We start from the raw sequence: 25,497 nt of genomic DNA on the forward strand, positions 1-25,497 counted from the left end.
GTAGGGAAAATTTTTGATTACCTTCTTGCGAAGGTGGGCCACAGCCACTGCTAAACATTTTGTGAATACTCTGGGTGCTGATGTCAGGCCAAACATCAGGAGCTTGTACTGGTAGTGCTGGGTGTTGACTTGGAAACAGGTAGCACCAAGAAGAAGGGTATATTGGAAAGTGAGCGTAAGCATCCTTGAGGTCTAATGAGCACATCCACTCATTGGGTTGCAGAAAAGGCAGAATGGATTTGAGAGAAGTCATTTTGAACTTCTCTCGTAGAATGAAGTGATTGAGGGCTCTGAGGTCCAAAAAGGGCTGCAACCCCCCACTTTTCTTGGGAATGAGAAAGTATTAGGAATAAAATCCTTGAAGTTCCTGATGTCAAGGCACAACTTGAATTGCCCGCTGATGAGGCAAGATTGGACTTCCTGCTGGAGAAGGATGTCGTCCTTGTTTCCTTTCAAGGGTGGAGTAAGGTTGGGTAACGTTGGAACTACTCGAATGTTCAGGCAGTAGCCATTCTGCATGATATTGAGAACCCAATAATCTGATGTTATCCGACCCCAAGCTTGTGCAAAGGAGGCAAGGTGGCCACCTATAGCTCACTGTAGCTATGGGCGGGATAGGTTCAAAAAGGCTGTTGAGATATTTGGGCAAAATTTTGTGCCAGCTTTTGAGTGCGCTGGGATCTGCCCTGGCCCCATGACTGGGCCTGCTGTGGTAGTAGCCTCTATGGTTGGTAAGGAGGGGAACGGTAGAACAAAACCTCTGTAGGAGCGTCTCTGATAGAAGGGCTTCTTATATGCCCAATAGAAGCATCTGGTAGACGCCTGCTCTGTTGGTGGCGTAAAGAGGACACTGTGGCACTTTGCTCCTCGAGTTGAGAAACAGTCTCACGCAGCTTTTCCCCGAACAAGTTGTCGCCTTTGCATGGGAGGTCAGCAAGGTTTTTGTGCACATCCTCACGAATTGCACTTGCCCTTAGCCAGGCCATTCTTCTGGCTGCAATGGATGCCGCCGAAGTACAAGCCGATGTCTCGAAACCTTCATACATGGTGCGGAGTGAATGACGCAAGCCCTCCTCCAAGTCTGCTATAATTTGATTTCACGACTGATCACCACCGGCTTGGTCTCCTTCCAATTTTAGAGTTTGAAGGCATTCGTAAAGATATTGTGTGATGTAAAATTGATGTTGCTGAATTTTTGCATTCAGCATTGAACCTTGGAACACCCTCTTACCAAAATCGTCCAGATAACAGCCATTCTTACTCAGGGGCGTGTTGGAATAGAATCTGGTCTTCTTGGCTCACTTCATCGCCAATTCTACCACTACAGATATGTGTGGTAATTGGACTGGTCCATAATGCGTGGATTTCTTCATTCTGAACTTTAGGTCTGATTTTCTGGATGTGGCAGGTGCGGAAAACGGCGACTCCCACGCTTTATCCATGACCACATCCAGAACAGAGTGGCTCTGCAGGGAAATAAAAAATCTTTAGTATGCTGTGGACTTCTGACCTAGGGTCTGGTACATTCTTGGTTTCCAGTTTCAAGAAGGTTCCTACCTTTTCAATAAATCTATAACATGAGAGGTCCTCCGGAGGTGACGATAGTTCGGGTGGATCCTATTCCCGTCGAGGAACACGGAGAGGTTGGGGAGGAATATGCCAGCTCATGGTCAGGTCTGGAGATCACCGGGCTCAGCTCCACAATGGCCTCATCATCTCCTGATATTTCTGGGGGTGGGGAAGAAGAAAGAGTGCTCTAAGTCCTCTTCCGCTGGGCTAGAGGGGGACGTGGCCGCTGACTCGACTCCAAAAGTATCAAAAAAGGTTTGGAGGACTCCGTTGATCTGCAACATTGCCTGCAAGGCCGCACCCTGCATGTGATGGGAGGTGGATAAGGATCTTTTCCTCTTCTTGGCTGGTGGAGAGACTCCCCGGACTGCTTCGAGAGAGTCTGACCTTTTAGCCTCAGATGTAAGAACATGCGGACATGATAAATTTGTCCAGATGTTTCATATCCCGACTCTGAGATTTAGGATGCTTGCCCAATGGTTCCTGGGGCATTGGTCTTTTTTATCCTTGAGGCAGTCGAGTACTCCATGTGTATACTGCTCCTGTCCGAAACTGATGAGGAATGACCAGAAACATGTAGAACATCCACTTTGGAAGCTCCTGAGCCCTCCAATTCGGACTGAGTGAAGACTATTTGTGGGTCTCGCGGATACTGGAAGCTTTGTATAGTGGAGCCCTGCAATGCATGATGCTTTTGCGTTAAATGTGAAGACTCAATATGGCGAGACTTGTCTTTCGCCTTATCACCTTGTGTGTGCTTTTCCACTGATACATGCTTCCATGTCGACTGTGTCAATTTGGTGCCGGTCGAAGCTTGCTTTGGGTGTTTTCCTTGATGCGTTGGTTGACGCTCCGCATCGGGATCCTTGCGTCGATCCATACTATGCGTCATGCCTCTTGCGCCATCCGTGCGCTGGCTATCCTGCCTTGATGCCAAACCAGTTGACACACTCAGTGCAGGAATGCTCCCCTTCTGTGCCGTGATGCTCAACATATCAGGGCCTTGCTGGGGTTTGCCACCCTTGCCCTTACCTCCTGACTCCTTGGGGGGGGGGGGGGTTCGCCCCTTCAGCCTCTTTAGAAGATGGTTCAAAGACACTCGTCTTTGATCCTCTGGTCTTCTGGCTTCCCTGACCAGAGAAGAGTGTGCGAAGCATTGAGTGGGGGCTTAAGAGCCCAACGAGGCTCCATCTAACTCCCAGAGCTTGGATATTTGGTGGCCTGTTGCCACTGGGCCCACGGAAACATCCTGCTACAATCCCGGCAGGATGCCTGGTCATGGTCCAGCCCCAGGCAGAAGTAGCAGTAATTATGCCCATCGGTGACGGACATAATTTTGTCACATTGGCAAAACTTGAAGCCTGGGTTCTTCAGAGCCATGATAGCACTGAAAAGTGCTGTTTGGGGTTCACAGAGGTGAAGAGAGAGATAGTTAGAGATGAGAGGAGAAATCAAAGAGCAAGAGAGAGAAGAACCCGCATCCGGTTGCTGAGCAGGAAAAACAAAAACTGAGGCAATGCAGGTAGTTGCACAGGAAGGGACCACAAAGGCGCACAACTCTGAACATTCTGAGAGAGGTTCCTGCCTCAGGCCGCCAGGGGGCAATCCCAGACAGCATGGCTAATTCAGTCTGCTTATCTGCGGGAAAATGATTTTCGAACTAAAAATCTGTGAAATGTAAAATCCATTTGGCTTGGTTTTGTGTTAAAAAAAAACAAAACTGGTTTTCACAATTATATAATTTATAGTCCAAACAGATATACCTTCTGGAGTACAAATGTCTTCTACAGCATCGCTTGACACTATTGGCTCGTTAGAAGTAATTGTTGACAGGATATCTGGAAGACTGTGTTGATCCCGTTCATGATTTCTCAGTTGACTCTGAAAGACATGAAATGCATGCTATTAATCTTGAAAAATTAAAGGTATTCTAGTACAGAACTTGTGCTTTGCTTATTCAGTTTTATTTCTCAGTATTTATCAAATCACTTTTTGGATTAAACATTGCCTCCAAAAATATAAAAAAAAATCATGTAAAATTCATAAAACAATCAAACTCAGAGTGATTGTGTAACAGAGCTATGATTTGAAAGGGTCACGCAGCTGTAATCAAACAAGAAATGATAAAACCAATTCAGAACATTTGCTAAATGGTTGATTCAAGAATAACATTTGCATGCATCAAAATTATGAATAGTAATTTCAGACATGAAGCCATAATTCATGGAAAATGAAGATTGCACTCTCACAGCCATTTGGGATATTGACTTTAAACGTAAGTCAGGCACACCTGGATTGCTTGCGCATCGCCTCTTACCTACACAAATACAGCTAATTTTGTTCATAGCAAAAGCTGGAACAGTTCAAGCTACTATGCAAGAGAAGTCTTATGATCCCAATCACAAAACTCTATCTGTCCAGCTACTCAAATATAACCCAGTGCCATAATGCTGATAAAGTATATATCGTCAGGTCTCACATAAGGCCTAGCCCCTGCAGAAGCCTTGTTCACCAACCTTTTGTAGCAGAACCAGAACTAGAGAGACAAAACTGTAGAACAAAAGACCCTTTTACCTTATAATAAAAAGACTCCTCACATTGCTTGCATGGATACATCCTGGTCTTACAGTGGTTTATCATGTGGTTCTCTAAATCCTTGCTGTTATCAGCTATGTGCTCACATATCGGGCATTGGTAGGGCTCTCTCTGTCGATGGACCCGTAGGTGCTGTTTTATGTAGCCCTTGTTGCCACTGCTGTAATGGCACAGTCGACAGCGGTAAGGCCTATCCACATTTGGGATGTACTCGACCAGGTTACTTCCTGGCAAGGTCACATCACTCGAAGGCTGGCACTGTGCGTTGTCTTGCAACTCTTTCAAAATGTCTTCGTCCGTGGCGTTCTGATCAGTCCGCTCTCTTAGCTTTTCGATCACTGTCAGCAGCGACATGCTGATACCCATTTTTACTGGTACGTCCGATAACTGAGGCTCATCCTTTTGGTGACCAACAAATTCAGAATCGCTCGGGTTTAAGCTGTGCACCTCTTCGGAAAAGTTTTTAATGGAAGACACCAGTTTCGGGTGTGGGGTGTAGTTTAAGTCCGTTTGCCTCTGTCCAGTATCTGGATCTAGAGACGCGACTTCCGTGATGGACCTAAAGTTGGATCTGGTTAGCTCTGCGGCTCTAATAGGCATTGTGACGAGAGCTTCCGCAGCTAACGAATGCAGTCTTAATGATTCTGAATTTGTTCTTCTCCGCACAGGAGGGGCATTTTCATCAGCTACCATACTTATGTTAGAGTTCAAATTGCACTCCTGCTCCTGGGAATTGCTCCAGCCTATTATAACTTCTTCAATTGCAACGGTATTTTTATCTAAATGATAAACTTCTTCAGACTTTTCACACGCAATATGGGATTCCTCCAGAATACATTTTTTCTCAACTGTAATGTCAGAACTCATCAGAAAAGGTTTCTGCAGAGCAGTTTCTTCGGCGCTTGGCAAACGCTCAACTATGACATTAATGTGACCTTTCTTGTTTTGACTGCAGCTAATGATTTTCTGTGCGGAGGAAAGTAGACTATCAGCTAGCAGACTATCTTGCTCGATATATGCTGTTTCTTTCCCTACCAATTCCTCCACAGAAGAAACTGGCACGGTCAGTTGGCCAAGACCCTCTGTTTCTTTCACATTTGCCTTGTTTGGTAAAGAGCTACAGGATAAGTGCCTTGAGCCACACACCTGGAGCTGCAAAGGCTGGCCACCAGGGATACCCATCTCGTAATCCGCCCTAGACAAAACAACCGCTTCGCCTTCATGAGGTGTGTGAGCTACAGTTGAGTCTGGCAAGCTTGCGGGTTCATTTTCCTCTTCAAATATAGGATAGGAACAATCAACTTCTCCTGCATGTTTCCAGGCATGAGTTTTTAACATTCGTTGTTGGCCACACGTGTAGCTACAAATTAAGCATCGGTACATGCCATACGCTTCATAGGTATACCATTTTCTTCTAGCCACTCCAGACAGAGGGTCAGACTGAAGACTATCGACCTTCCCAGACTGATCCCCAGCAATTCTGTCATGAGCTTCCTCCTGTCCCTGAAACATTAAGCTGGACAGATTTGTGGCCTTTTGTTGTTGCTGGACTTGCACTTGAATAGGACTTGTGTCATTCCCATAGTGGTTTCTGATATGTACTACAAGTTTCTCTTGGCTCTTCGACGTAAGCTGGCACTCTGAGCACATGAAGATCACCTCATTCTGCTGATTATGTTGTTCTATATGTTCTTTTAACAAGTCAAAAGATGGAGATATAAACTTGCAAAGACTACATTGGTAACACACCACCTTCTTATCACCTTGTGAAAGACATTCTGTTTCATAACGATCTACATGTAAGTCCTCTTTATTCATTTTCATGCCAATGGAAGGTAATGCAATTGTTTTTGCTGGAATCTCGGCAATTTCTTGGGCTCCTTGGGACAGTAATATGCTCTCTGGATAAGCACGTTTTCTCCCTATGAAAAGGCATCTCCTTGTCTTTTCTGTTTCAACTATCTTACTGAGTTTTTGGATAACATGAATTAAGTTGCAGTTTTTCTGATCTTCAGTACTGTCCAAGGCAGGGTCAATGATGGTTTCAGAAATCAGTACAGCTCCCTGTCCCTCAATATTTGGCATCAACACTTCCACACTCCGGCCCTCTTCCATATCTATACAAGAAGAAAAAAAAAATATGATACATTAGGCTTCTGAGAAAATATGCACAAACAGGCAGAAGTACTGCAAAACAAGATTTCATCTGCTATATTTATAAACAATGTTTAGCAATGACAGGAAATGAGTGCCACCATCCAGAATGTCACATTTCTAATAACCCTCTAAAAATAACAACATGAATTGTGAAAAGCCTTATATTAAACATGTATAGTTACTTTAGATCAAATCATCTGTTTCACCTCACTTTTTACAATATCAATTTACTGTACAAGTCATAGACAATAAATGAAGACATCTTTATAAAGGAATGGATTTGAGTGGGTTGGAGGAAAATGGAAGTTTTTTGTTAATTTGAGAAGGGAGGGGATATATGGTAGGTTGGGAATTCCATTGAGTAGACAGACCAGTGGCTTATTCCTCTCTAGTGAGATTGGGGTGGTCTAGGCCATGGCTCTGAATCGTGTGTGACCTGAACTTATTGATGTGCTTATATGCTGGGGATGTAGTTTGTGATTTTTTTTTGTTATTGCTGTATTTTACTGCGGTTTTGTATTCTTATGATGCCTTGTATGGCACTGCTACTTATTACACCATTATATTGCTGCGATCTGCTTCGGGTTAAACTTTTGTTTGAGGGAGGTGGCATACACCTAACATAAGCCTCTACAAAATGGGATGTTTTCCCCTTAAATCATTCTTCAACCAAAAGCAGAATGTTTATTTCAGTTTACCATAGTAATCTTTTAAAACTCACTGCAAAAGTTAGAATGCTCTGGTTATTATACAATGAGAATCTTATTTTTCTCAGTGCCTGATTTGCCCAGAAACTCAAACTTGGAAGAGAGAAAGAGGGGGGCGGGGGGATGAGTTTGAGCACTATAGTCAGGCATGGTATGCAAAAATATCTAGGAATCTGTTCAATCACTGGACAAATGATATGAGATGATAAATGTAACCAGTTCTTCCTGCATCCATTAGCTATAGACCACTGCAGCAGAGAGCGTCCATAGTAATTCTATTTGCTTCCCTTGGAAGTTCCCGCTGGAAGTCTTGACACTGAACTTAACACACTGGCAAAACCCCCAAAATTTCAGGATCTTCCCTCCATCCTTCACCTGATGGTACATTATACAATACAGGGGCTTAATAGCAAAGCTTTTACAGTGAGAGCAAGCAAGTGATCAACTAAGATTTATAGGATGCAGTGTCTTGCAAAAGTCTTCACCCCCTGTCTACTTTTCACATTCAGCTCTCCAAAAAAAAACCCAAAACAAATCAAAATGCATTTAAATAGAAGCTTGCCTCACTAATCTAACACAACATAATGTGCACTTCCATCATGAAAGAACAATTATAAAAATATTCCAAAAGCCGTCAGGAATAAAAAAACAAAAAGCCGACTGCATAAGTCTTCCCATCCTTTGTCATAGCAAGCGAGAATTAGCTCCAGTTCAAAAACTTGCCTTAGGGCCCATAATAAACAGAGCCCACCTGTATCACATCTCAGTAGCTGTACGGATATGAATACTCCCGCAATAAAGAATCAAGCTGTTTCTGTTATATGAAGTGAATCTGAAGCAAAGGTCAAAACATACTGAACAAGGAGCCGCCCAAAAGAACTCATAATGTTTTTCAAAAGTACAGATTAGCAGAAAGCTATTTATTTATTTATTTATTTATTTATTTTTAATTTTTATATACCAATGTTCCTGTAAAGAATACATATCGCACCGGTTTACAAGGAACTGAACAGTCACCTCCAGGGCGGAAATACATTAAAACAGTCGCCTCAAGGCAGAATACATTAACACAAGTATACAGGAAAACTATTAAAAGAGAACTTTCATAAACTCAATTAAATGTAACTGTGAACCATAAATCAGGAACCATAAATCAGGAACATATGTACAGAGGTAGGTATATCGTCTGTCACTTCACCAGATTTTAGCTCTCAGGGAAAGCTTGAGTGAATAGCCGTCTTTAGCTTCTTTTTGAATGTCGGAAGGCATGGTTCTTGGCGGAGGTCCGGTGGGAGCAGGTTCCAAAGATGGGGACCTGCAGTGGACAGAGCTCGTTTCCTCAATGAGGTTTTTGTTGGCTGGGTGTGAAGCATGTTCTGGTATGCACTTCTGATCGGTCTATTGGAGACGTGTTGCTGTAGTTGGAAGGATAGGTTGAGGGGGGAGATGTTGTGAAGAGCCTTGTGAATCATCATGAGGGATTTAAATTGTATCCTAAATTTTATGGGCAGCCAGTGAAGATTTTGGAGGATAGGGGTGATGTGATCCCATTTTTTGGTGTTAGTGAGAATTCTGGCTGTCGCGTTCTGGACCATCTGAAGTGGTTTGATGGTGTTGGCTGGCAGGCCCAGGAGGAGTGAGTTGCAATAGTCCAGTTTAGGGAGGATGATAGATTGTAGTACCAAGCGGAAGTCTTGGAAGTGTAGAAGAGGTTTTAATTTTTTTAAGACTTGCAATTTGAAGCTATAAGAAAATGTCAATGTGTCTGAATATTCTTTGGGGCACTGCTACTATAAAACTATATCACTATAAAACTGAAACAATTTGGGACCAGCAAGACACTGCTGTGATCAGGCTATCCTTCCAAAGTCAGTCGACATGGGTTAAGGAAACTGCTGCAGAAAGTTGCTATGAGGCCTGATTATTTTAAAATGGTGCATTCCAACCTTTTCAAACCCAAAGCACACCAATCTCCATGGGGCAGGCAGTGCAGACACGGAGGGGGCTCATATGGTCAAAAGAAGAGTAGTGAAGCATTGAAAGCCCAACTGGTCTCTTCCAAGTTTTAAAAACAAAGGGAGAAAAGGGACCAAGACACATCACGGTGGTCCAGCTCCCTTTACATACAAGTGGAGAAGAGAGAAGACTGCATGATGCGGGTAGACAACTTGGTTAATCGCCCTGGCTGCTGCATGCGCTGCCTGAACTCTTGCACGGTTACTGCACCCAACACTCAGAATGAGTCCTATCCACTATTCAGTGCATGCTCCTCTTCCCGCCTCACTCAGCCTAGAGATAAAGAGGAGGCTCATGAGAGGGGAGATTCTGTCTGCGCTGCATAAAACAGGGCCCAACTGTCCCTGCTCAACATGCTGTCCATTAATTATCACACTCCAGAGCTCATGGATGTAGATAGGAAGAGGCATGGATGATTACACGTGTTCTCAGAAAGGAGATCCTGCACATTTAAGACTGCTGGTGTCTCTTGTTGCTGCAAAGTGCGGAAAGCAAAGGCTAGATGCTAGTCTAGATCTGAGCACCAGACAGTAGTAACTTATCCGTGGCACACCAGATAAGGACTGAAGGCACACTGGGTGGGAAACACTGCTTTAAAACAACTACAGAGGTCTCTGATTAAGACTGGTCAACATTTTCAAAATGACTCCACAAACATGGCCTGTATGGGAAGGCTGCAAGAAGGAAGCCACTGCAGAAGAAAATCCATAAGACGTGCTGCACAGCATTTGGAAAGGAACACTTAGAGGATACTGCAGGCATGTGGGATAAAGCTCTGAGGTCTGATGAGACCAAATAGGATATGTGTGGCATAGAATCAACATAGCACATCACTCTGCTAACACCATCCCAACGGTAAAGCATAGTGGTGGCAGCATTATGCTGTGGGAATGCTTTGCAGCAGCTGGGAAAGGGAGGCTTGTGAAGAACAAGGGAAAGACGGAGAATACAAAGCACAGGCAGATCCTGGAGGAAAACCTTTTCCAGTCTGCCACAGACCTGAGACTGGGGAGATGATTCACCTTTCAGCAGGACAATGATCCTGAGCACAAAGCAAAAGCAACAACGGTGCGGCTCTGCAAGAATAAAGTCAATGTCCTTGAGGGGCCCAGGCAAAGCCCACAACAGAAAATCTGTGGCAGGACCTGAAGACTGCAGACCACAGATGATCCCCTGCCAACTTTCAAGAACTTGAGCTCTTCTGCCAAGAAGAATGGGAAAAAAACTGCAGTTAATAAATGCTTGTCCTAAACGACTCATGGCTGTTATTGCTGCAAAAGGGGCTTCCATCAAGTACTGAGTTAAGGGGTGCGAAGACTTATGAAATAGTTTTTTAAAAAATTAATTAGTTTTGGAATATGTCTATAATTGGTCTTTCATGATGGATGTATCAATAAATCATGTTCTGTAGCTAAGTGAAACTACAGATTCAGCCCACTCACTTTCCCCAAATGGAGAAATGAACTTAAAAACACACTGTGCGCTGCAAGATAAAATAAGGAAACAGTGACCATTTCCTTTTTTCTTCCCCTCGAAAACAAACCACTGACAATGCTGTGGTATTATCAGAGGTTAGATAAAGCGCAGTCTTTTACTGAATATCATTCTCAAACAGATTTATAGATATGCTTGTAGTAAATGTATAAGTAGTATAATTACTGAATGCTATCTCCTTAAAAAGTCCAAACTATGATATTCTAGCTTTGTTTTACTGCATTTTGAGTTCTTTGCTAATTTTCATAATAAGCAGCAACACATTCATTTACTGAAATATCATTATCTATTGTGCATTTGTCCTTTTATCGTTAAGATCCCATTATACATTTGTAATTGAAGTAGGGATCTTTACATCTTAACAAAATTCACCCTAGGTTTAACCTCAACACATAAAAGCTTAGTCTGAAATAATTTTAGTTTTCACAAATGTATCTGCAGATTTGAATTTGCCGAAGGCTAGAGCTAGTGTTAACAATACGTAGCCTTTACACTAAACATGAAGCAGCAGCAAGACATCCTCATACATGACTTTCAACGAGAGAGAAGCAAGGAAGGGAGCTCACAGGAGGAACCGATTTTTACTTTTTGGAAGAAATTTATAACAGATCAATGCTGAAAAATGCTAGAGACTGCAATCAACTCAAAACGTATCGGTTTCAACAGAGAACTAAGAGAAAAAAATGATAAATGAGCCGCCCCAAACGTTATATGCAGGGGTTAAAAAGACTGGTTAGACAGCTATACCCACAGCTTGCGCTGAGGAAGGGACACGGGTGCCTGCGCTGAAGCAGAGACGGACAAGACACTTGTCCTGTGCAGCGAGGCAGTGACACTGTGACAGATCCACAGTCTGTGCTGAGGCGGGGACGCACTGACAGCGTGGACGGGGCGGGCTGCTGTTGCTGCCGTTCACTATTCACACTAGGCCCTTTTTTTTTTTTTTTTTGGAGGGGGAGCTTTCACTGCCCTGCGATCGGGCTCTGTGAGCCGAGGACACCCCTCCCCCATCCCCTTTCCCGCTGCGCTGGCCCATGTCAGGGCTGCCGGCGGGGGTTCCACGCCGCGCTCACCGTCTCCTCATCCGCCCTCCGCGGCCGCCGAGCCCCCACGATCGCCACCCTGCAGGCGCCTGCCAGCTCCAAACGCGATAGGCAGTCACGGAGGGGGCCTGACACTTCCGGCGCGCAGAGCGGGCAAGGCAGCGTGAAGATCTCCTATTGGGTGGATGAATCCGACCCCGCAGGCTTCGGAAAGGCGGAGAACCAGGCGATAGGCAATCCCTTGCGCGCGCTCAGGTCTGGGAGGCTGGGCTGGGCGTAGACAGTCCGTAGTCTGGTAGAAGCCGGCGTGAAGGGGCGTGGCTCGGGAGCTTGACGCCACTGGTCAGAGTTTAGAATGACTGGAACGTGGGTTTAGGCGAGTTCTCGGCGGCCATCTTTGATTTGGGTAAAAGAAGTCTCGATAGGTATTAGGTGTTACGGAAGAGGAGACGAATGCAAGGGGGGAAAATGTGGTAACCATAATATTAAAGAAGACGTGTCAGCTGGGTTGGTATTTCCAGCACACAGAGATCTTGCTAACATTTGCTAGCTCATATTTTAGTCTTGTACTGAACAGAAAAAACTTAGTAATTATTGATAAGATAAGGAGCTCGTGATTTTTTCCCCACTCCTCTAATTGTCTCTCTTGGCAAGCTATTCTAGGCATCCACCGCCTTTTCTCTGAACCCCTCTTCTTCCACTTTTATAGCATGGTGCTTTGTTCTTGAGCGTAGTGTAAGTTAGCAAGTCATAAAGCAAATCGGTCCTTGGTTTTTAATACTGGGAAATTTCTAAAATAGGTTGCATTGTAAGTCAAATGCAGTAATGTGATTGCTGCGTTTGTCCACTTAAATAAATAAATAAGGACTTGCAACCTGTTTGCTAGTCTTTATTTCTATTTAGAGTTTTTCTATACCGGCATTCGCGATAGGAATCGCATCATGCCGGTTTACAATTAACTAGGGGTGCAAAGGAGATATAATAAGAACTTTAACAGGTGCTGAGAGACAAAGTTGCAGTTACAATAAAACAGGGATATAATAAAACTTGGAGCAATGAAAAGGCGATGGGGAATAACATAACTTGGGGCAGAGCAAAGGCAATAGGAATTTAACATAGAGAACAAGTTTGCCAGTTAATGGTGATTGCAAAGTTATGGTATTTGAAAGGTTATTGATTATCATGTTAAGTTAAAATCTGCTTTTCGGTTCAAGGAGAGTTAAAGTTCAACTGTATTCTGGGAAGGCTTTCATAAATAACCAGGGTTCCTGTCTCAGATCTGGTGGGATGGAGTTCCATAGTGTTGGTCCTGCTGTGGAGAAAGCCCTGTCTCTGAAGGTTATGTGCTGAGACGTTTTGGCATGTGGTACCTGCAGGGATTCTCTGTAGGACTCTCTGATGGGTCTGGCGGAGGTATATTTTTTGAATGGGATTTGTAGGTTAAGCGGAGAGTATTGATGGATGGCTTTGTAGATAGTGGTAATAGACTTATATAGGATTCTATAGTGAATAGGCAACCAGTGTAGGTCTTTGAGGATTGGGGGATATGTGGTTTCTTCTTCTAGTGTTTGTCAATATTCTGGCCGCTGTGTTTTGCACCATTTGAAGGGGTTTAGTGTGTGCTGCTGGGAGACCTAATAGAATCACGTTGCAATAATCTAACTTAGAGAAGATTATTGATTGCAGGACTGTTCTGTAGTCGTGAGAGTGGAAAAGTGGTTTTATTCTTTTTAGGACGTGAAGTTTGTGAAAGCAGTCCTTGGTGGTTTGACTAATAAATGATTTTAGGTTAAGCCGGTTATCGATGATAGCTCCTAGGTCTCTTACTTGTGATGTGTGAAAGCTGGCTGGTGAATTAGTGGAGATGTTACTGTTTTCAGGGGAGATTAGAATGAGTTCGGTTTTTGAAGAATTTAGTAGACTGGAGAGGAGGCCGTCGATTTCTAGAAGGCACTTTTCCCAGAATTCTAGAGTTTTTGTGCAGGATTCTTTGATGGGGATGACAATCTGAACGTCATCTGCGTATAAAAAGTGTTTGAGGTTCAGTTTGGTTAACAGTTGGCAGAGGGGGAGAAAGTAAATGTTAAAGAGTGTGGGTGAGAGGGAGGAGCCCTGCGGAACTCCTAGAGAGGATGGGTAATACTGAGATTCTTTGTTGTGTATTTTGACTTTGTAGCCTCTGTTCCCCAGGAATGATTTGAACCAGGCTAGTGCCGTGCCTGTTATTCCAATGTTCGCTAATTGATTTAGAAGGAGGGAATGGTTAACAGTATCAAAGGCGGCCGAGAGGTCCAGGAGGATCAGTAAGTAGGAATGACCTTTGTCGAGGCCCATGATGAGGTAATCTGTCAGGGATATGAGTAGTGATTCAGTACTTAAAGATTTTCGGAATCCATATTGGGTAGGGAATAATATTTTGTGTTCTTCGAGGTAGTCTGACAATCTGGAGTTAACTAATTTTTCCATTACCTTAGCTATGAATGGGAGGTTGGAGATTGGACGAAAGTTGGTAGGATCTTTAGGATTTAAATTCGGTTTTTTTAAGAGCGGTTTGATGGAGGCAATTTTCAGGTCGTCTGGATAGATTCCTTGAGCTAAAGAGCAATTGATAATGTCTATCAGAGCTTTGGAGATGGTATCTGGTATTAGCAGAAGTAGTTTGGATGGGATATGGTCAAATGGATGTGACGAGGGTTTTATTTTCTTCAATACTGTTTGGATCTCTGAGGTTGTGATGGGTTCAAAGGATTGTAGAGAGATGTCATTGTTTGGATGGAGATATGTGCTGATTGGTGCTACAGTATTAGCCTTCAGCTGTGTAAGAAGGTTGGAGATTTTTTTGTTGAAGAAAAGGGCCAACTCCTCTGGTTGAGTGGAATGTCAGGTGTAAGATTTGAAACGTAAGCAAAAAGGGCTTTTGAATCGAAAATAAGGTGATGGATCTTGTGAGTGTAGAAATCCCTTTTTGTTTTTAATGTCGAGCTCTTGTAATGGTGGAGGGCGAGCTTGACTCTTGGATGTTAGCAAAGAATTTTGTTTACTGTGTTAGTCCACTTGGATATGTTTTAAGAGTCAACAAACAAGTTGCAGGTGTTACATATATATATCCGGTATATATGTAACTATTATATCTGTAACATAGTTTGTTAATCCAATAAAAAGATATCACCTACAACTTGGATGTCAGACAAGTTTAAAAATAAAACGCAGAATTGTTTGCTGACATTTTCATCTGTGTGTTGTGAGATAATAAGCAGGGGACAATGCTTTTACTGGCCACCCAGGGAAGGAGAAAGCTTGTTAAAAAATACAGAATAACTCAGTAAATGATGGCAGAAAAGGACTGCTGTCCTATCTAGCCCACACAGTTATTCTTTTCTACCCCACTGCTAAGGATATATTCCAGATGCCAGTTGTAGAGCATCACTCCTCATTCAGGATGGTTTTTATCTGTACTGTTCCCTCTTGGGCAGATGAACTTACAAGACACCCTTGCTTAGTTCACACAAAATAGTAACCCTGGCTAAAAATGTGGTGGCTTTTTTCTAAAGATTGAGACTTAACTCTGTTGAATAGTGCTGAAATAATTTAAAAATATAAGTCCATAAGTGCCTTTTTAGAGTTTGGTGTTGTTAGATTAGAGTAAGTTGCTGTTTGCTGTAAAATTGAGCACACTTCCTGATCCCTGTTCATCATACTCTCTCAGCAGGTTCTCCTCTACCACTTTGAAGTCTCTACTACATTATTTGCCCTATGTTCTTACAAGGTAGCATAATATCACACACTACCCTGCTCCTGCAGCACACATCCTATTGCAACTTTGGTCACAGAGAGCTTGCTGACGGAAAGAAAACTTAGTGGGCAAAGTTACAATTTAGTAAGTAGAAAGTAGAGAATAGAAAGTAGATTGGAAACACGCTCAGCGAGCGTGCAGGCTCTCCAAACTGCTTTGGAGATGGAAATTACTGAAGAGCTTCACTTCCTGTGGGGGTATATGTACCCGTGCTGACGTCAGATCCGTCTCCAACTGCTAGCACGAGCACACTATACCCACTTGTTCTGAGTCCATCTGTCTACACTAAGGAAAACGAGATTATCAGGTAAGTAATCTCAACATTGGACAACTACATGGGTGGTATGTTATCCAGTGAGACATGTCATCAGTAGAAGATGGTAGTACTTACAACAGCAGCTCTGAGAGCCCTGCTGTGAAGTTCTAGGATAGTATGAGAGAGACAGGAAGAACATAGCTGGGCTGGTAGTGTAAGGAATTTAGCATTTGGCGTAGGAGAACCATGTCAGGCAATGCATTGTTTCTACTGCTGTGCCGGCAGTTGGTACATCCCTACCTCGACGATTGGCTGATTCAGGCAAAGTCCGAGGTTCTGTGTTGAGAGAAGTTTTACACCAGCTAATCCAGTTTTGTACTCGATGCTATCCAGGTGCTAGAGCTAGCTTTGGGGCACTGGGGAAGGCAGTGCCATTCAGGTACTTACATCAAGAGGAATTCAAGAAGGAGCCTGCCCTTCAGGCCCACAGCGGGAGACTGAACTAGGACAGAGCAGATCATTACCTTTGGTGTACAGGCACCAGGGATTGTCTGAGGAGTAGGGGAGCCCTAGGACCGTTTACTCAGCGAAGTCATTTCCATTAACTCTTGGAAGGGACTTTGCAAATGTAAAGGGTGACTGCGTTGCTGTAACCGAACATAGTGGTCTTCTCCCAAAACCGTGCATTGTATCAGATTGTCGTCGCTTCAAGTATTTTGTTTCAGTAAACTGATTCTTGTGTTGGACACCACGTGAGAGGGATTATTTAAGACTGGCACCAAGTCTAAAGACTTTGAAGAGAGTTCTTCCCATCTCCTCGCTGGAAGAAACCTAGGAGCTACACCGAGGTGCAGTGAATCCCAAGAGCTCAGTTGTGATCCCCTTATCAGTGAAGGGACTTGGGAAGTGGGAGCTGCAATCGTGTTGGTGCCATGTCAAATGGATATAGTTAAGGATTGTTTATTATTTGTGAATAATAAGATTCAGTGGGAATTTCCACGTATAAGTCATTCTGTTGGTAGTGTCAAGAGACCGATTAATTGTGGTAGAGAAATTAGATGCCTGAGACACACAATACTTACTGTCTTGTACCATTTTTATATTTCAGGATTTCTAAGATGGAGTATGTAGGTTGTGGTACTCTGATTTGAGAAAGATGAATCGTTTCTAGAAAATGTAAAACATGAGAATATACTGATAGAAACATTTTAATTTAAGTAGAGAATTTAAACTCATAGTTTGCTGTATCGCTGTTTCCCAGTTATTGTTTCTGAAAAGAAATGCTATACAAACTAGCCATCTCTGCTACAGTTTAATTGATCCCTTTAATTCTACTAAATTAATTCTTTTTAGCAGAACTCAAGATGGTTTCTTTGAGGTTGACAACGCTTTTCTTTCAGTGACAGTCTACAGCTACGGGAAAAACAAGAGATTTAGGAACCTGTCATTTAAAAGGAAGAACGTCTTCCTCCCCAGTGGCCTTTTTTGGGGGGAGGGTACATTTTGAACATTGTGCCAGCAGCTATACAAAATATATAGAGGGTATACGTCCAAATGAATCACTCCTGCTGCAATGAATGTCGAATTGGTTTGCGCTCTGTTGGAATCCGTAGACCTGCTGCATCGGACCTGCCTACCCCAGTCGCTCCTTTCAGACTGCAAGCTATGTAGGGGAGGGAAGAAATCCAGCTTGTCCATGAGGTGTGGTGTGCCCTTGTGCAAATAATTGCACAGCTAGAGTTATCAAAGGACTGCTCTAGGAGGCAACATTCTAATTAATTGCTTTGAATGTGAACATGGCAGCAGTCCAGACCGATAACATCAGAGGTTGCAGCCTTATGGGAGAGGCGGTTAATACATATGGAAATAAATACAATAAACTAAAGGTTTGTGGCACTACACTGATGGATTTCCTGGTTACTGATGCATACTTTCAAGCTTTCTGCATGTGCGTATCTGCAGGCTTCTTGCCTAAAAATCAGAAGTAGGCGATCTATGATAACCGTCAGGTGAACACAAAAGAATAGATGCCTGGATCTTTTCCAACACTTTATTGATGCAGAGACGTGCCAATGAAATTGCCCGACTCAGGCCGAGTTTCGCAGCTTTGCAGCCACTGCCTCAGGGGCTCCACTTTTCCAATCAGTGATGCTGTTTCATTCAATCAATTGTACAAGAACAACTTATGCACAAAGGTTCATATTGTAAGCCAGCATAACCGCCAGCATAACCGCAGTCTCCGCTCTCATCTCCGCTCTAATCCGTCGGTGTACTAAAATAACTATGGGTAATCCAAGCGAAATGTGTATGATTTCTTCCAGGCGCGATTAGCGCTCCTCTGCCTGGAAGAAATTGTACACATTTCGCTTGGATTACCCATAGTTATTTTAGTACACCGGATTAGAGCGGAGATGAGAGCGGAGACTGCGGTTATGCTGGCGGTTATGCTGGCTTACAATATGAACCTTTGTGCATAAGTTGTTCTTGTACAACTAGAGTTTAATACTCTAATATATGAAACCCTTCCTCTATCCTTTCAAAAAATTTTTTCTTGTTATAAATGTTGGCACTAGGAGTCAGAAGAGACTCCAGAGCCTATTGTGAAATTATTTAGATCATTGTATGACTCATTTTTTGAGCATATATAGTGAGCATTGATTATGTGGATGAAAGATATTAATGGGGCATTGATTTTCGATTTGATAGCATAGCAGTGAATGATGACATAGACTTAATTGGCATCTCAGAGACATGGTGGAAGGAGGATAACCAATGGGACAGTGCTATACCGGGGTACAAATTATATCACAGTGACAGAAAGGAGCACCCGGGAGGGGGTGTGGCGCTTTATGTCCGGAATGGCATAGAATCCAACAGGATAAACATCCTGCATGAGACTAAATGCGCAATCGAATCTTTATGGGTGGAAATCCCTTGTGTGTTGGGGAAGACTATAGTGATAGGAGTATACTATTTATTTATTTATTTAACATTTTTTATATACCGCAGTTCTAGTAACAATGTTACTAATCACTTCGGTTTACAAGTAACTTTGAGATGACATAACATATGAGTGTCTTACAGATAACAGGAAGTAAGAACTGGGATTTGGTTAGGATAAATATAAATAACATTGAACAGGATATGATATAACATTTTGAACAATGAATCTAACATAATTAGCGCTTTGATACTACCGTCCACCTTGATACTACCGACCACCTGGCTAAAATGATGAGATGGACAATGAAATGCTAAGAGAAATTAGGGAAGCTAACCAAATTGATAGTGCAGTAATAATGGGAGATTTCAATTACCCAAGACACTGGTGCAGGATAAATGTTAAATCACCATTCTGAGGTATACTTTAATAGATCCAAAATCAAAGGATAACAATGTTTATACTGGCAACTCCATGAATGCAAGTTCAAGCATGTAAAGAGGTCCCCCGACACGGACCCGTGTTTCGCTAGGCTGCGTCGGGGGGGACCAAGGGTACAGTCAAATCTAGAGTGTAAAAAACAGATTTAAGTAAGAATAGTGAAAACAATGGCTACATAGTAAAACCGTATCAAACGTGTACATACCTCTAAACAGATACCCGGAGCGCGCAGGCTCTCACAGGTGTGAGCCATTTAAACATGGGAAAGGGCGCAAGCGCGGCAACTCTCGCTAGAGCTGTCAAAGGTAGCAGGTGTCAGCGGATCCGTCCCGGCATAACCCCATGACAACCTAATAAAAGAGGTTCCATTCAATTTCTCTGTTGAGACCCTGAGGTACCACTGTATTTAGTGTAAAGATCCATCTCTGCTCCCAGCGCCCTAGGATCACTGGGAAGTTGCCACTCCGGGGGGGGGGGGGGGGGGGCGCGCGACCACCTCAATGACCGTGAAGCTGAGGTCAGAGATGGAATGGCCGCATTCAATCCAATGGGAAACCAAGGGCTCATCTACTCTATGTAGGCGAATATTCGAACAATGTTCTATCATACGGGTTTTTAACATCCGTGTAGTTTTGCCTACATAGAGTAGAGGACAGGGGCACTTTACAATGTAGACTACGCCTTTAGTAAGACAGTCAGAAACCGAACGAAATTTGAATAGCCGTCCAGTGGTGGGATGTGTAAAACCAACCATTTGTTCAGTGTGGCTGCACATAGTGCAGTGCCCACACGGGCCATGTATACCCTGACTGTCGGGCAGTGCAACATGTGGGGAAGAGTGCACTAGTCTATCCCGTAAATTCTTTCCGCGCTTATAAGTAAAGCGCAGTGAACTGTGTAAAAGGTCTGTCAGCGCTAGAGACGACCAGTGACGTCTAATCATTGAGGCGATAGCACTCCCCATGATCGAGAACGGAAGTATGCAGTTATTAGACTCATCTTCTGAGCTGGACCCTGGGATGAATAACCACTCGCGGTTGGAATATAGAGCCCTTTTATAGGCCCTCTTGATCACCGTATGCGGGTAACCACGCTCCAAAAATCGGTTAAACATCATGCGGGCTTGTGTCAAAAATTCCGGGCGGGTGGAGCACAAGCGGCGAAGCCGCAAGAATTGTCCCGTGGGGATGTTGTCTCGTAATGCCCGGGGATGACAGCTCTGATACTGTAGGAGTGTGTTGCGATCAGTATCCTTACGGTACAAAGTGGTTACAAAACCACTCATACCTGCTGTGATCATAATATCCAAAAAGGCTATGGACCGAGGATGGATACAAAAGTTGAATTGAATATGTGGGCTTAAAGAATTTAGCCAATCCAAAAAGCAGAAAAACTGTACATCGGTGCCCTTCCAGATTATTAGGACATCATCTATATATCGGCGCCAGATGTGAATAAAACTAAACCAGTCTGAAGGGTAAATGTATTGGCTTTCAAACTGGTCCATAAAAAGACAGGCCAAACTGGGGGCCATAGTGGCCCCCATGGCCGTCCCTTTAATCTGCTGAAAGAATGAGTTCTGAAACTGAAAAAAATTGTTGGTGAAAGCCAGTTCAGATAACCTAACTAAAAACGGGGTAGACACCCGATGGGGGCGTGGCCGTTTCTCCAAGGTATTAAAGATTACCTGAAGGGCCTCATGCTGTGGAATATTCGAGTATAAGGAGATCACATCTAGTGTGACCATGAAAAAAGGTTCAGGCGGAGGGGCCAGCTCAGACAGGATGGTAATCAAATGCATAGAGTCCCGCACGTACGACTGAATCTGTGACACGAAGGGTTTGAGAAAATAGTCAACAAACTGTGATAGTGGTTCTAACAGAGACCCAATGCCCGAGACGATAGGCCGACCAGGAGGATGTTCAAGGGTCTTATGGATTTTAGGTAGCGTATAGAACTGGGGCAATATAGGATATGCCGTAGTCAGATATTTAACTTCTTTTGGAGTAATCATGTGTCGGTCAGCAGCCTCCTGGACTACTTGCCTAATCGTGTCCTTCAGATGCTCTGTAGGGTCAATGGGTAACAGTCTATAGAATTCTTGGTCATTAAGTTGTCGTAGTACTTCACGATCATATTCAGTGCGGTCCTGGACAACAATCCCTCCCCCCTTGTCCGCTGGTCTTATAGTAATGGAGGGATCCCTCACGAGCGTGGATAACGCTTGTGACTCCTCTCTAGACAGATTATACCGCACAAATCGTTTATGGGAAAAAATATCTAGCACACCTTTACTTACTAGGCGTTCAGACGCCCCCAGAGTGACATCAATGGGGCCGGGAGGGATCCACCGCGACCTGGGACGGACCACTGACATATCAATAGAGGGGACAGAGTCCATAAAAAACAGTTTCAATCTAAGCATTCGAAAGAAACGATGAAGGTGTGTAAACACATCAAAGATATCACCTTTAATCGTGGGGACAAAAGACAGCCCTTTATATAGAACCTTAAGTTCATGGTCTGAAAGAACCCGGGAAGATAAATTAAAGACTGTTTCATAGTTCATGTTCGCATCTCTACTCGCAGACACATTGGTCATTGCCACGGGTCCACTTGCGGCCGCGTTGTGCGCGTTGGTCTCTGTGCCCGCTGTGTGACCGAGGAGCCCCTCGTGCGCGCGCTACGTGTATTCCGTTGATTGTGGCCCGAGTCTAAAAAAGACGCGGCGATCGATGAATAACGTGAAGAGGCAGACTGTCCAGAAGAAGATGTATCCACAGGTAAAGCAGGGACCTGTTCGGGAAACATTGGTGCAAGAGTGTTTTCTTGGGCTTGTGGGCCACGATTGCGGCGAGAAGTGCCCCGATGTTGTTGGGCCCTTGATTCTTCTGCAGAGGAGTCGCTGGAGGAGGAGTCCTCGGCAAATGTCACCTTCTTGGAGGGTTTTTGATTCATCCATTTGTAGACGTATCCTGTTTGGTAATCAGTAGCGTCCCGTTGGAATTTACTAAATTTGACCGCCTTAAGATCAGAGCGAAATTTCGACAGATTATCTTGGAACTCGTGTAGTTGCTGGTCGAACAACTCCACTGCTGTGGAGTGTTTAATGCAGTCCAATTTTTGTGATATTTCCTCTTTAAGTTGATCAATCAGTCCTCTATTGGTTTCGATAAGTACCATCAAATCCAGGGAACATTTGTTCAATATTTTATTCCAACATGCGAGAAAAGTGGGGTTGCCGGTGTGAAGACGTGGTTCCTTTTGGATTCGGAGTCCCCTAGGGATCCGACGAATACGGCAGTATTCTATAAGCGTAGAAGAGTGGAGTTCTGCTCTGGTCAGACGCTTCTGTGTGTTAATCAATTCTGTCCATGAAGCGGGGGAGACAGTATCCGAAGCCGAGTCCTCAAAGAATAGACTCGTTGTGAGTACCGTGTTCACTGCCGCTTCCGAATAGCTGAATGTGTAGTCATTGGTAGCCATTAAATGCTTCGGTATTATGGCACAAATCCAGATGCAAAAGAAGCAACAACCTTGCACATAAGCAAGTCACACAAGACACTGGTGCAGGATAAATGTTAAATCACCATTCTGAGGTATACTTTAATAGATCCAAAATCAAAGGATAACAATGTTTATACTGGCAACTCCATGAATGCAAGTTCAAGCATGTAAAGAGGTCCCCCGACACGGACCCGTGTTTCGCTAGGCTGCGTCGGGGGGGACCAAGGGTACAGTCGAATCTAGAGTGTAAAAAACAGCCATTGTTTTCACTATTCTTACTTAAATCTGTTTTTTACACTCTAGATTCGACTGTACCCTTGGTCCCCCCCGACGCAGCCTAGCGAAACACGGGTCCGTGTCGGGGGACCTCTTTACATGCTTGAACTTGCATTCATGGAGTTGCCAGTATAAACATTGTTATCCTTTGATTTTGGATCTATTAAAGTATACCTCAGAATGGTGATTTAACATTTATCCTGCACCAGTGTCTTGTGTGACTTGCTTATGTGCAAGGTTGTTGCTTCTTTTGCATCTAGATTTCAATTACCCCAATATTGACTGGGTAAATGTAACATTGGGACATGCTAGAGAGAGAAAGTTCCTGGATGGAATAAATGACAGCTTTATGGAACAATTGGTTCAGGAACTGACAAGAGAGGGAGCAATTTTAGATCTAATTCTCAGTGGAGCACAGGAATTGGTGTGAGAGGTAACGGTGGTGGGGCCGCTTGGCAATAGTGATCATAATATGATCAAATTTGAATTAATGACTGGAAGGGGGACAGTAAGCAAATCCACGGCTCTTGTTCTAAACTTTCAAAAGGGGAAACTTTGATAAAATGAGAAAAATTGTTAGAAAAAAACTGAAAGGAGCAGCTACAAAGGTAAAAAGTGTGCAAGAGGCGTGGTCATTGTTAAAAAAAAAAACAAACAAAAAAAACCATCCTAGAAGCACAGTCCAGATGTATTCCACACATTCGGAAAAGTGGAAAGAAGGCAAAATGATCACCAGCATGGTTAAAAGGGGAGGTGAAAGAAGCTATTTTAGCCAAAAGATCTTCATTCAAAAATTGGAAGAAGGCATCCAGTCCAAGATGGCACCTGAATAGAAGGACGTGTGAGAGGAGAGATCCTAGTTTGAAAGAATTGCCCCGAATATAATGCCACATACTAAGAGGAAGGGGAGAATCAGAGTGGAGACCCTGACTTCACTGACTCCAACCTCTTCTCAATCTTTAATCGGAGGTTTCTTCTTACCACGTAGTGCTGGAACCCCAGGAGAAGTGTCTGATGTTGACATCGGGGAGGAGCAAACGCTGACGCCGCTGGACCTACACACCTCGCTAAGCCCTGGGGCTCCCGTGATGCCTCTGCCGCCTCATCTCGCACAGACCCCGGATTTGGGCATGACTGGCCGACCAGAGCAGTCGGAGGTACCTGACCCCATTGGGGGGAATCCGAGGGAAGAAGGAGCGAGATCTAAGGTCAGAGGAGATGGTGGTAGGAATAGTGGAGATCCTTTGACCTCGACACCGGAGGAGCAGTATGGCCAGGTGGCGGCCCCAATTCTGAGGCAAGAACGCCATCTGCAAGGAACAGTGAGTACAATTGCTATTTTGAGCGAATCTCAGACACCAACGATCACATTGTAGATTGAATGGCCTGTATTGATGGACTTAAAAGCATCCATTGTGAGTTTAAATACAACTTTGTTGGACACACAGAACTGTGTGTTACAGATAGATCCAATGGTGGTAGCACATAATGAGAAACTACAAAGCCTCGAAAACCTGGTCAATCAGCAGGATTGATTCAAGGTGAATCGGTGAATAGTAGGAAAATTGAGACTATAGAAAATCAAGCAAGATATAACAATTTAAGAATACTTAACTTCCCCAGTGTTAAGCTTATATCTCCATATGAGCAGTATAAGAATTATATGATAGAAAATTTACAGCTATCTCCGGATGATATCCCCCAAATAGCGAAAATTGTCTTTGTGACACTGGGTAAGAAAAAGAATAATGAGAATCTAAAAAGTGATTTACAACAAAATAATTTGATTAACATCACGGCTTTTTTGGAACAAACAATGGCTGAACAGGTGGAACACCGAGGAACTTTATGTTTAAGATTTGTCCATACAACAGATAGAGACAAGCTATTAAAAATGTCTCTTAGAAACAGAGACAAATTATATTTAGGGCAGAAAACTTGGACTTTCCCTGATATAACAAGAGCTACAGAAGTACGTAGGAGAAATTTTCTTCAGATGAGCCAAGAGGCTAAAAAACTTGGTGCTCAGATTACAATTTATTATCCTTGCAAATGTGTAGTGAAATTTAAAAGTGAAAGGTTTGTGTTTTTTGAGCCACTTGAGTTGTGTAAATTTCATGATGCAAGATTACCTAAAGCTATCTCTGTATCCTGATCATGGGAATGTAAATGAGTGTTAACTACCTTCTAATTACATTACATGTTTTCTTGTATTTGCTCAATTGTTTTGCATCTTGGATCTCCCAATTACTTTATAACGGGGGTATTACTTTGGATTAAGATTGGCTGTAAATTGGAAAATATTATTCTTGAACATATTTGAGCATGCTACACCAATACCTCTTAATCCAGATGTAACCTCAGTTTTTGAAGTCTTCACTCCTATAGAAATAACCGCCTGTTCTTATTTACTTAACCCTATTCTGTAGACGTAAACTTTTCATGAAGACTGTAATCTGTAAGCACCTGTATTTATTATAAGAATTTGTATTTACTATTTATATTTATTATTTAGCTATTAACATTGTTCTGTTACCACTTGGTACTATTTCTCTCCTTTACCTCAAACTCTAAGTTCCTACTAAGTTAGCCATGTTATTTATACCCAATCGTTGGATGTAATTGTATATTTGTTTAATTGTTCAATCTGTTTGATGTAATTTTCTGTTCCTTGTTCTGTGTAAACCGAAGTGGTATGCACT

General features: G+C 43.2%; 1 protein-coding gene across 1 annotated transcript in view; it reads right to left on the reverse strand.

Annotated features, from left to right (window-relative positions):
• The window catches only part of ZNF507 (zinc finger protein 507), a 33,228-nt gene extending 21,483 nt beyond the window's left edge, over nucleotides 1-11,745 (reverse strand). Inside the window, exons 1-3 of the mRNA XM_029608431.1 lie at nucleotides 11,612-11,745; nucleotides 4,144-6,281; nucleotides 3,333-3,450 (exon numbers count right to left, since the gene is read on the reverse strand). Of these exons, the coding sequence (XP_029464291.1) occupies nucleotides 3,333-3,450; nucleotides 4,144-6,279 (2,254 nt within the window). The 5' untranslated portion in view covers nucleotides 6,280-6,281; nucleotides 11,612-11,745. The remainder of the gene's footprint in view (nucleotides 1-3,332; nucleotides 3,451-4,143; nucleotides 6,282-11,611) is intronic.
• Between the last annotated feature and the right edge of the window lie 13,752 nt (nucleotides 11,746-25,497).

The sequence above is a fragment of the Rhinatrema bivittatum genome, chromosome 7 (assembly GCF_901001135.1).
Source record: "Rhinatrema bivittatum chromosome 7, aRhiBiv1.1, whole genome shotgun sequence".
Taxonomy (NCBI): domain Eukaryota; kingdom Metazoa; phylum Chordata; class Amphibia; order Gymnophiona; family Rhinatrematidae; genus Rhinatrema; species Rhinatrema bivittatum.